The sequence below is a fragment of the Cryptomeria japonica genome, chromosome 10 (assembly GCF_030272615.1).
Source record: "Cryptomeria japonica chromosome 10, Sugi_1.0, whole genome shotgun sequence".
In the NCBI taxonomy this organism is placed as follows: Eukaryota; Viridiplantae; Streptophyta; class Pinopsida; order Cupressales; family Cupressaceae; genus Cryptomeria; species Cryptomeria japonica.
Window position 1 is genome coordinate 162123473 of NC_081414.1, and position 13072 is coordinate 162136544.

The following is a 13072-nucleotide window of genomic DNA, read 5'->3' on the forward strand; positions in this document are numbered from 1 at the left end:
ATGTTAATCTTAAGATCAAAAACCAAAACATCAACAATAGTGACAACATGAGTTCCATTTCTCCTCTATAGGAATATTTTAATTCAATGCATATGTTGCTAAGAATGTTTGGTACCATGTTCAAGACTATTTGACACTTGCCTCTAGGTAGATACTAATATACTATTGATCTTAATTGGAAATACATTATTGTATTTTGATGTTGCCATATTGCCACATTTTCATATATTTTGATGTTCTAAACTTCCTTCCATATACAACCTTTTATGTATTGTTAAATCTTGAGCCTTTTTGGTTTCATTATTTTAGTTTACATTGTATGGAACTTTATGCCAATTTATAGCTCAAATGGTCTCCCTAATATATCTATATTGTAATTTGTTTATTTTTTTATAATAAGTAATCAATTTTATAAAATTTGTTTACACCACATCTTAAATAAATTTATAATATTTTGAAATGTATTGTATATTGTTTTTTTATTTTGATAATGAGTTTGAATAGTAGTTAACTAAATATTATAATGCTATCAATCTTCACATTAAATTAAATTTCTATAATTAATACAATTTTACATTAATTGATATAAATTAATCAATGATATGATAATGATATTAATCGATCTATCAATTGATATAAATTTAAATTAATCAAACAATTAAATTAAAATTTAAAAATATTGATAGCAAATCATCTATAACAATATATCAATCAATCAATAAAATAAATTCCAAAATTCCAAAATATCAATATCAATTGAGAAATTTGATATAAATTAAAATTGTTATCACTTTATATGAATCAAAATAATTAAAATTAAGTTTAAAAAATTAGATCCCAATATTAAATTAAATTTGTAAATTGTATTTTACTATAAAATTAAAAGAATTACCATCGAAAAGAAAACATGCCCCAAGATTACAAAAGCAAAACAAGTGAAAAAAGCCAACATGTGTAAGAGAAGGTAACCATCTTCTGAAACAACTAGATAAAAAAAATAGGCATATAAGCCAAACTTATAGAAATACAATGCATGCGAGTGACAAAGATAACTTGTAGAAAAGTTAGCTTTCAAACTTGTAGGTGATAAAAATTAGGGGCCTTTGTATTTCATCTTTCATGCTATCAATTCTAAAGTTTGCGAAAAGAAATCAATGATTATGTATTAATTTTTGCATCAACGTTTTGAATCACCCTCTGATGAATGAATACAATCAGAGTAATTTGTGATTTGAAACATTGATGCAAAGATTTAATACACAATCAAATCGAGAAGCAATAAAACCTAATTTAATAGATTTGTGGAAAACTCATGTATTCAATTTAGCTTTGTTAGTATTTGTCAAACGTGTTCCATGATTTTTTATCTTTTAAATGGTCAAACAATTGTTTTTTATTGTGTTTACAATTACCATAAAATATTCTTTTATAATTATCTTCTAACTTCCATTTTTTAAATGTATACTAGAAAATGAAGTTATAATGCTTGGTCCTCTGGTTCAAAATTTGTTTCTTTTGCTTGTTTTATTTTTGAAGCAAATAATTGATTCTTTAACAACTCTAATAGTTGTTTCCAGGATGCAATCGCCAACTCTTCACTAGGATGGGAAGTAAATAATTATTTTTACTCCTCTTTCACAGATTAAACCTGGAGAATACCCTGCTACCTTCATCTCCCAAGCTAATTAATCCAACTCTGCATGGATCTCCTGTGCCTGTGGATATGATCTGTCTCCTACACAAAAAGCATGTACCATTTTATGGCCTTCAATCCAACTAAATCCAGGGATCTTTTTAATTCCTGTATCCTTCATCAATCTCCTCACCATTTGAACCTCATCCCACCTGCCCACTTCTGCATACATGTTCGAAAGAAGAACATAAGTCGCAGCATTTTTAGGATCCAGATCAAAAAGCAAAGTCGCTGTAAATACTCCTAAGCCCATATTCTTATATGATCTGCAGGCACCTAGAAAACACATCCACACAACCACCGCAGGTTTAACTGGCATCTTAATGATAAAGTTTAGGGAGTCCTCAAGATAGCCAGCACGAGCAAGAAGGTCAACCAGGCACACATAATGATCAACTGTAGGTGTAATGCAATAGGAGTTACTTATGTGATTGAAGTATGTGCAGCCCTCATCCACTAAACCTGCATGGCTGCATGCACATAGAACACAAGAAAAGCTTACAATGTCAGGAAATGTTCCAGAGTTCTTCATTAATTCAAAGATTTTGAGAGCATCCTTGCAAAGTCCATTTTGTGCATATCCTGCAATCATTGCATTCCAAGAGATGATATCTCTTTTAGAAATTCTGTCAAAAAGTTCCCGTGCTCTGTCTATGCTTCCACATTTTGCATACATGTTTACCAGGGCAGTTGCAACTACAACATCTGACAAAATTTCTGTATCCTTTATGCTTTGATGGATGTCCATACCGTGTTCCAAAGCTCCCGCTTTGGCACAGGCAAGAAAGATGCTAGCAAAGGTTGAGGAGTCTGGCGCTACACCTGCCAATTGCATTTGCTTGAAATTATCTAAAGCCTTTTCAACAAATCCATTTTGTGCATATCCTGCGATCATTGCAGTCCACGAGACCACATTTCGTTGAGGCATTTTGTTAAACAGTTCATACGCCTTGTCTATGCTTCCACATTTTGCATACATGTCTATCAGGGCAGTTGTAACCACAACATCTGACAAAAGTCCTCTGTCTATTATGCTCTGATGGATGCCCATGCCCTGTTCCAAATCTCCTATTTTGGCACAGGCAGGGAGGACGCTGGCAAAGGTTGTGGAATTTGGCTTTACACCTGACAATTGCATTTGCCTGAAGGTTTCTAAAGCCTTTTCATCAAATCCATTTTGTGCATATCCTGCGATCATTGCAGTCCATGAGAATTCGTTTCTTTGAGGCATAGTGTCAAACAACTCACATGCCTTGTCTATGCTTCCACATTTTGCATACATGTCTACCAGGGCTGTTGCAACTACAACGTCTGACAACATTCCTCTGTCCTTTACGCTTTGATGAATGCTCCTTCCCTGTTCCAAAGCTCCCATTTTGGCACAGGTAGGAAGGATGCTGGCATAGGTTGTGGAGTCTGGCTTTATGCCTATCAATTGCATTTGCTTGAAAATTTCTAAAGCCTTTTCAACAAATCCATTTTGTACATATCCTGCAATCATTGCATTCCATGAGATGACATCTCTTTGAGGCATTTTGTCAAACAGTTCACGTGCATTATCCATGCTTCCACATTTGGCATACATGTCTACCAAAGCTGTTGCAACAACAATATCCGACAAAACTCCTCTATCCTTTATGCTGTGATGGATGTCCATTCCCTGTTCCAAAGCTCCCATTTTGGCACAGGCAGGGAGGATGCTGGCAAAGGTTGTCAAGTCTGGCTTTACACCTGCCGACTGCATTTGCTTGAAAGTTTCTAAAGCCATTTCATCAAATCCATTTTGTGTATATCCTGAAATCATTGCAGTCCACGACACCACACTTCTTTTAGGCATTCTGTCAAAAAGTTCACGTGCCTTGTCTATGCTTCCACATTTTGAATACATGTCTACGAGGGCAGTTGCAACTGTAACATCTGAGAAAAAACCTCTATCCTCTATATTCTGATGGATGTCAATACCCTGTTCCAAAGCTCCCATTTTGGCACAGGCAGGAAGGACGCTGGCAAAGGTTATGGAGTCTGGCTTTACACCTGACAACTGCATTTGCTTGAAAGTTTGTAAGGACTTTTCAACGAATCCATTTTGTGCATATCCTGCAATCATTGCATTCCATGTGAACACATTTCTTTGAGGCATTCTGTCAAACAATTCACGTGCCTTGTCTATATTCCCACATTTTGCATACATGTCTACCAAGGCAGTTGCAACTACAACATCTGATAAAAATCCTCTATCCTTTATGCTTTGATGGATATCCATACCCTGTCCCAAAGCTCCCATTTTGGCACAGGCTGGGAGTACGCTAGCAAATGTGAACTGATCAGGTTGAAGCCCTGTTTGTTGCATATGGCGAAAGAGTGTGACTGCCTCTTGAGGATATCCACGTCTTCTGTACGCTGTAATAAGCGTATTCCATGAGACGCCATCTCGCTCGTTCATATGGTCAAACACTTTACGGGCATCAACCAAACTTCCGCACTTGACATACATGTAAATAAGCTTATTATGAAAAGTTGTTTGTGTAGCAAATGCGAATCGCCTATGAGCGATGAAAGCGTGGACATTTTCCCCTTGTGAAAGCGCGTTCTTGAGAACACAGGTCTGTAATAATTGAAGATATGGATGGAATTCTTCAGGGGGATTGTGTGTAGTAAGCAGAATGTGCAGCGCCTCCTTCAACTGACCGTCTCTGCATAATGTTGTCACATTGAGATGACTAGTGGATGGCAATGGCATTTGATGGCTGTAACCAAAGCGTTGAAAATCGGCAGTATTACTCAGTCTACGTGTATCCGAATGGTATTGCCAGTGGTAAGCCCGGAATCATTTTCAATTGAAGCGGAGATGATAGCAGACAATCAAGGTCAGGTTCATAACCACCAAGTATACTTAAACTTGCAAACTTGGCTTTTGATATCTTTAAGATTTAGGAATTAAATGCCATTCCTCTTTGATACATATGCCTTGCTTGTACTAGTAAATGCAATTTCAAGTTCATGTATGACTAAAGCTATTTGGGCATTTTACTTTAGTCAACCCTTTAATATAGATGTAGATATCTTTTAGAGTTTCAGTATGAAATTTTGACTAACATGCTATCGAGTTGGTTCAACTCTCGTTGGCTAGGTTTACCTGGCGGCTGGGTTGTTTGAGCACACTCAGTGGTCCATCAAGGTATTCTCACCTCAGCTTGCCCCCTCCATACCCAAAACTCGGCAAAATGTAAGAGCAAGGCCAGTTGTGGTTGGGTTGCTATGTGAATCGTTGGGCTGAGTCGTTGGGTTATCTCCTGATATCCAATTTTTTTAATATTTTTTGCTACTGAGCTCTTTAATATTTTACTTTAGAAGCAATGCAACAAATGTCTTTAAAGCTAGCACATGACATCAACTTGCAAAAAAAATATGTTTAGCTAAACATTAAGAAGGAAAGGTAAAAGAGTCTAGATAAATTAATATGGTAGCAATTCATCAATCTATCATTTGTGGGATCTACACAAATGTTGGTCGTGAATGGGAGCTACTTTCTTCCTTCCTTACTAATTTGTCAACAAATTTATTACTTTAACTAAAGTAATACTTAAACATTAAGAACTCAAACTCATTTGTTAGCATATATTCTTCTTCTATAATACAATTGTTCAAACTTTTGATCATTCATGCATGCAAGTAAGGAATTGAAAATGATCTCACAATATCAACTCTCATATAATAATTTGACATGAACATAACATCTTAACTACTAATATACAACACCAAAGTGTAGCTTTTCATTTTTCAAATTTATGAATAGATAGGGATATGGGAAAAGATCAATGACTACTCCATGGGATTACAAACTCTAAAACTTGGTTCAAGATGGAATTCAAAAGATTCAATTTCTAAGGTTTAATATTATATCACTGCCTTACAATGATTTAAACCTACATAATTAAAATGATGAAAATTATTTTACATACAATCATTACTATACTTACTATTAAGAAATATTGATTTCTCTCCTTGACAATTTGCTTGTCTAAAGAACATGCAATATAGGCAAAGAGAAAATTGAATTCAAATGTTTGTGCTCATATTATTATATGATAGTAAAATCATAAAAAAAAACACAGTTTCTCTTCACAACCTATTCCTCTCAAAAATTATCCACCCTTACAAATAAAAATGATTTTACATTATATAGTACCCCTTTCAAAACAACATATCATTGGGAACTGTCTAGTTTTGTCTAGCTTTCAAATTTGAAATTTGTCACCTTTTATTCCTAAAGGACATTTTAAAATTTGCAACAAGAAATGTGTATAGCACAACTTCCATTATTTAAATCTTCAAAATAATTTTTTTAGGATTTCTAGAAATTCAAAAGCTTAATATCTTGTTGTTTGGGTGTGATCTTTTGGTCCAAATTGATTCTCAAGGTAACTATGCATTCACATTCACAGCTTTGGGTAAATTTTTAGGTTCATAGATGTTTAAAAGCAAACTTACTTAAAAAAGGAATCTTATTAATTTTAGCTATTTTAATTTTTTTTACTATTATGCACCATTTTAGGGGATTTTTTAAGCACATATAACACTTTACTGCCTTACGACTCTTGATATAGACCAACTTAACCATAAACAACATTTTTGCTCTTGCCCTAGAGTTTAGGCAAATCATGACCACAAAGGGGATACAAATTGGATCAAAGCTTTAACCATGGGCATAAAATTAAAAACTAAACATAGGCTTGTAGTGTCGTAAATTGTACACCTTTTTTAGTGTGTCCAATTTCACGCTCTCCTAGCACCTATTTTAGTATTTCCCTTTCCTCTATGCATTATAAGACCTTTATTGTAATTAATTAATATTTAATTCAATATTGTGGGTCTTATTCCACTTTATTACATCATCACACTCTTATTTGGGACTTTAGTTCTAGGTGTACCCTTTATCATTTTATCCTGATTTATCCTTAAACCTACCCTAATTCAAACTCTCAAAACATATTTTATATATCTACACATTATAGTTTGAGCCACTGAGATGGAATTTGCATTAAAACCTCATTATCTCGTATCCCTAGAAATTCGCAAAAAAGTTGATAGGACCAGGGTGCTTTGATTTATCATGGTCCCACACTTTTTCCCTTGAATTTCAGGAGGATAATAAGATGGTCCTACCCTATGAAAATCTAGTTTCGCACAAAAATATATCAATTCTAAGTTGGCCTAAAGGTGATTTCAATTATGAAATCCCTATATAAGGCATCCTTCTCAACTCATTTTGATCTAAGCATTTTAAGTCTTCATCTACATTCAACCTAAAGCATTTTTGCATTCGTGAAGCATTTTCAAAGATCTTCAAGGCTGCATATTCATCCTTCAACCATTGTGGAGCAAAATTACATCAATCTTATGCAAGCATGTGTGTGTGATTACCTTCAAAAAGGAAAGCATCATAATCAATATCTAAGGTATATTTCCTTAAACAATTTTTTTTATTATTTGCATTATTTCATTCAAGGTTGATTCCAAACCAAGGTTTGACTTAGGCAGACCCCTATTCCCAACAATTTCCCCTTTCTTTCTATGTGTAGAAACAAGTATAGAGCTACGTTCGGGAGGATCGATAGAGTTCACAGAAATGAACAGGTTCAACTTTTAGAGGCAGAAAATTCAGTGGACCATGGCAAATTGATGCACCCTGATCTCGACAAATCAGGTTGAACTTCTAGGAACATATTTGTGACATCTTATTTTTCCCAGATCTAGGTTAGTGGCTCCATACAACATTTGTAGCGCATTGTTTCTGCCAATTTAAATCAGAAAATCCTTGTTTTACCCCATTTTCAACATTTTCACAATTCAAGTTAGAAAGAGGGAACCAAAACCCTAATTAGTGAATATAATAAGAAATCTTAGCCCTTTCCTTAGTTGGATTAAGGTTATATCTATTGGATTCACCCCTCTTTCAATGTATTGGATTATTTGGTTAATTGGTGGTCTTATCCTACTTGATGAAACCCTAGTTCCAAATTACACCTCTACAAGGCTACAACACCATGTATTAAATATAGGCACCTTATTTTTAATTAAAGTTGGTATGGATTACAACGATGATAGTAAGAAGGGGTTTAGTCATATGGAGGTTTCAAAGGTATACACCAACGAATGAAACAAGGGTGGTTGGGTAAAGAATTAAAAGATAATCGTCATAGGAAGGTATAAAGAGAGACGAATATGTTTAAAATGGTATAGAAAGAAGTATAGGGGGATGGAAACAAGAAGATTCAATAGTGGTCATAAATAAATTAAATGTGGATTAAGAGGTTGAGATTATTTAGTATAAGGTTGCCCATCTCCAAGGGATAGGTTTGTTATAAAGGAGTGGTAGGAAGAGAATGAGAAGATTGTAAGGTAATAGAAAAAATATAAATTAAATATTGAATAGAAAGGGTGGAGAAGAGGAAGTGGTATGGAAAGAAGAAGAAATGGAATCCAATATGGGTACATAATTATTTTGACAATATTCAAGGATACCCCTCCTAGAGTTGATAATACGAAGAGTATAGTTAAAGGTTTATGCATGCCAATAGAAAGAATGGAAAATGAGCTTACTTTTATTTGAGGGTAACAAGATGCACTTGTGAGAAGATAGACTAGGTGATGATCGAATTGTACCAAATAATTGCTTATGTAAGGAAGAAGAAGAGTTTTGTTTGGTATGGGAATGAGGTGTATGAGAAGTAGAGGAAAAAACATGATTGAAAAAGGAGAATACATTGTTAAACATAGAAGGACAAGAAGTCTCAAAAAGGTTTGGAAGTATAGGAGAATGAGAATCAGCTATGGAAAAATGAATCCTTCAAAGTGCTACATATATGTCATAAAAAGAAGATGATGAATGTGAGGAAACCTAAAGAAGATCAAAAGCATAAATACTATGCAACTTATAGGTTGACCGATTAGAAGAGCCTAAAAAGGAATCTTGAAAGTGGTTATTTTTAAAGGGGTGTCATTGTGTGTGAAAATAATTGCAAATGAAAATTTCTTAAGACTATCTCCAACTATCTTAACACTAATTAACAATTAAAAGAGATAAGACTAACATAATGGTAATAATCATGATGAGAATAAATGAGTTTAAATTGAAAACATAAACAAAAACCAATCTACGGAAAGAAGTGAAAAATGGCATCAAATTGTAGACCTGTAGATCAAAATAACCACTAGATCTAGGATTAGGACCTCTCATGGAGCTATTGAACCAAATTTTATTGAATTCTAACCTTAGGATGTTTATGTAATAGTTTGTACTTGTGGTTATAACCTACTCCTAAGGTTGTAGCCTAGTATTATATGTCAAAAACCTCTAAAACATAGGGATGATTGGAAATAATTTAATAAGTAGATGTTTGTATGAAACCTATTAGGAAGATGAAAATAAAGTGGTGTAAAATATAAAATAGATAGATATTAGGCCAAAATAGACTACACATTAGATTAAATTATGAAAGCAAAGATATACATGATTCATAAAAAACACAAAATAGAAAAGGATATTATAGAGAACCAAGAACCTACAAACCAAATTTTGGTGGATTTTAAGCCTAGAAAAAGGCCACTTGGGGTCCCAAAGCAAAGATGGTTCTTTTTAAAGGGGTGTCATTGTGTGTGAAAATAATTGCAAATGAAACTTTCCTAAGATTATTTGCAACTATCTTAACACTAATTAACAATCACGAGAGGTAAGACTAATAACATAACAATAACCATGATGGAAATAAATGATTTAAATTGAAAACATAAACATAAACTAAACTAAGGAAAGAAAGTGAAAAATGACATCAAACTATGCATCTATAGAACAAGATATAGGGTTAGGACATCTCATGGAGCTACTGAACCAAATTTTATCAAATTCTAACCTTAGGATATTTATGTAATAGTTTCTAGTTGTGGTTATAACCTACTCCTAAGGTTGTAGCTTAGTATTATTGTATACACCTAAAAATGGTCTGAAGATAATTAATTAAATAAGAAATTATTTAATTAATCCTCCTTCCTAATTTAATTAAATTCACTAAGCAATTTGATTAAATTTCCCTTTTCATCTACTTATCAATAAATCTAAGGATTTACTTAATAGGTTCATTTAACCCCTTTAATTAATTAATTCCCTCCATCCAAAATCATTTCTTCTAATCCCTAAGTAATTAAAACAAATCAATTATGAGTTGTTGAGATTAATTATCCTTTTCATATTATTTGAATTTTTAAATTCAAATTCTCCTAACTTCTACCACTCCTAAACCTAATCATTCCTAAACCTAACCCATTCTACCTACCACCATGTCCCCTTTCATCCAATATCTTCTAGAACCTTGTGACACTTGTCACTAAGTGTTCCCTTTCATCTAACTCCTTCTAGAAGCCTCTTGACACTTGTCACCATAGAGATGACAAATGTTCCCTTTAATCCAACCCCCTTTGTCATCCTCCAATTTAACCATTGATATCTTCAGATCAATCTTGACTGTTGATTCTTTCCACCTCACCCCTAGCCTTGGGAAATCCTATAAATAGACCTCATTTTGGAGCACAAAGGGTACCAATTTCATATCATGTTTGCATCCCAATTTCATATCCTAGTCCCAATTTCATGTCCCGATTTCATATCCCAATTTCATATCATTTTTGCATCCCATCTCATTCTCATCTTATGCATTGTTATTATAGGCATCTAGCTTCTAGTTTATCAGTTTTAGCAATGTTATCATGCTCAATTTTAGCTTAAATCTTAGTTTAATCATGCCATTCTTGCTAAGATCATGCATTTTCATCTTTCAAATCTTCCATCTAAGTGTAGTCAAGTCACTGGAATATGCATAATCAGATCTGAGAGCATTTTTCATACTCACATTTACTAGGAGGCAATAAGTCGATTAGCTATGGTTTTTGTCTTTCTTTGATTTAAATCTTCTAACCATGCTTGTAATGATTTATTGAGTGCATCATGGTTGCAAGTACAGGTACAGTTAACAGAGCACAACATTTTGGCACCCACCGTCGGGCAAAAATCATCATTTTCGGCCTCTTAATCTTCAACAAACTTCATCTCTGTTCGGCTCTCAATCGGATATTTGTACGAGTTGCCTTTTTAGCTCGTATGAACTTCCTTTTAGCCTAGGATGACACTTCATCCTGACTCGTACTAGGTATAATGCTGACTCATACGAGCTTTTACATTGAAAATTCTTTATTTGTTCTAGCTCATTCATGTGTCGTATGAGTTGATTTACACTTTCGTACCATATCTAATTGTGTTTCGTACGAATTTCTAGCTTCAAAATCTTAAGTTGTACGAGTCTACTTTTATTCTTGTGCGAAATCTAAATTTGTGTCGTACTAACTGGTAAATCATGTCGTACGAGTTTCTGCATCTCTGATTTTTTGATAAACTGCAAGTTAGAATTTTTAAGTTTGTCTATATGTTGGTAATTTGCATTTTTGAAGGCCTTATGGTCATTTTTAACCCTTGAAAGCAACATATGTGCTTTCAAAATCTCATCTACAACTCTTGGAGACCTTTCCAACGAGTTAAACGATTCGTAATTTTGAGTCCCGAGTAGAAAGTTATGCCTATTTGAAGTTAGGATAAAATTTCATATAGTTTTTTCTGAAAATTTCGTAGTTCGGATCACTAATGCTAATCTTGTTCTGTTTATGAGATTTTTGCAGCCGAACTCTTTTCTGCAGGATGCTTGTCTAAGATACACTTGTCAAAGACAAATTCAAAACATAGTCATGACTACTAATGGATCTATTTTGTAGGTTGCCTAAGGATTCAACAAAAACTTTGTGTATTCTTTAAGATTTTTAGGCACACTTCAATCTGGGCTTAAAGAAATGAACTATCATGTCTTATGTGTCTTTGATGATAGGCGAGTATGCTCTCACCTTTCTTAGGTGATCAGAAAGCTAGACTCATCTTTTGCTTTCATTAGTGCATCTCTTTAGCAGGCTTGCCCTCCCAAGGAGTTATTAACTCTTAGCCCTTAAGGCCAGTGAGAGGGGAATGACCTAAGTGGGAATGGCTAACGCCAAGTAATCCAACCCACTATAAAATAAAGGTGTTTTGATAAAAATCAAAGCAACGATAGTGCTCGGGAATAGCTCTCCTCCATACCTTTGGGTATATCAAACCTTGGTTTTCAAGGCTGGGAGACCTCTTAATTGAGTTTATACCCCGACGTGCCAAACAGATCCCTTACTAGTGCCGCTTAAAATAGAAGCTACCCGATTCACCTCTGAAAGGGTGATAATCTTTGTGCAAGAGAGATAGTAACTCTCCCAAGACACTTGCCATATCGTGCCCCCATAAGCGTTTGGAGTCGGATAATACGACGTTGAGAATCCATTGCGTGAGACTCAGTGACTGTATTCTGATTAGCTATTGGGTGTGTACCTAAGTCAGCAAGCAAAGGTTTTCATTCTCAGCCAACTTCCTTAAGGTTTAGCTTGATTGGAGTCATTTATCACATCATGTGTTTGCTATGTATTCATCCCTAAATGAGAAAATCAGACACCTAAAAACTGGAAAACATCAGCAAAACATCATCAGAATTCAAAGATCAAAATCAGCAAAACAAACACTTTTTGCCATTTTCTACAATTTGTCGTACGAGTCATAATCTCTGTCAGACAAGTTAACTTGCATAAAATCATTTGTTGTACTATCAGCTATCTTGTGTCGTACGAGTCATTTGTTTTGTTGTATGGTTCATAAAAGTGTGTCGTACGAGCCTCTGCTTTTTACATGAAAAACTATGTTATGTCATATGGTTCTATATCTTGCGTCATCCTAAGCTGAATCTTATGTCGTACAAAACTATGCATCTGTCAGTCCAAAGCTATGTCCTGCATGCTTGTTTTAGATTTATCATTTCTGCCTGATCGATTTGCAGTAAGCATAAACACCTGTTATCTATCAATCTATGCTTAGATTGTCTGCTTGGTTTACTTGGTCAAGTTATCACCCATCAAAATCAGATTCTAGAAGATATACACCTCAATATTTTCAAGTGCTCACCCCCAACAAGTTCAAGATCTAAACATCTCAAATTGCATTATCACCCTCTTTGATAAACTCATCACTCAAACATAGTTTCTCATCAGGATCAATCATCCTTTATCACAAAACTGAAACATTTGATCAGGATAATCTCATCCCACATCGTAGGATATATCATTCTTACTGGACTTGGTTCTTATCAAATAATCACCATTGCAATCCTAAACCGAAGATCGAAAAACTTGTAAACCTTTAAACACTTGAATCCTCTTTTATTGTCATATCACTCTATGGCCTTGAAATTAACTATTGATCACTTA

General features: G+C 34.3%; 1 protein-coding gene across 1 annotated transcript in view; it reads right to left on the minus strand.

Annotated features, from left to right (window-relative positions):
• Positions 1-1685: 1685 nt before the first annotated feature.
• Positions 1686-13072, minus strand: part of LOC131068065 (pentatricopeptide repeat-containing protein At4g13650-like) — a 36580-nt gene continuing 25193 nt past the window's right edge. The window contains exon 3 of the mRNA XM_059212284.1: positions 1686-4521. Within this exon, the coding sequence (XP_059068267.1) occupies positions 1686-4521 (2836 nt within the window). The remainder of the gene's footprint in view (positions 4522-13072) is intronic.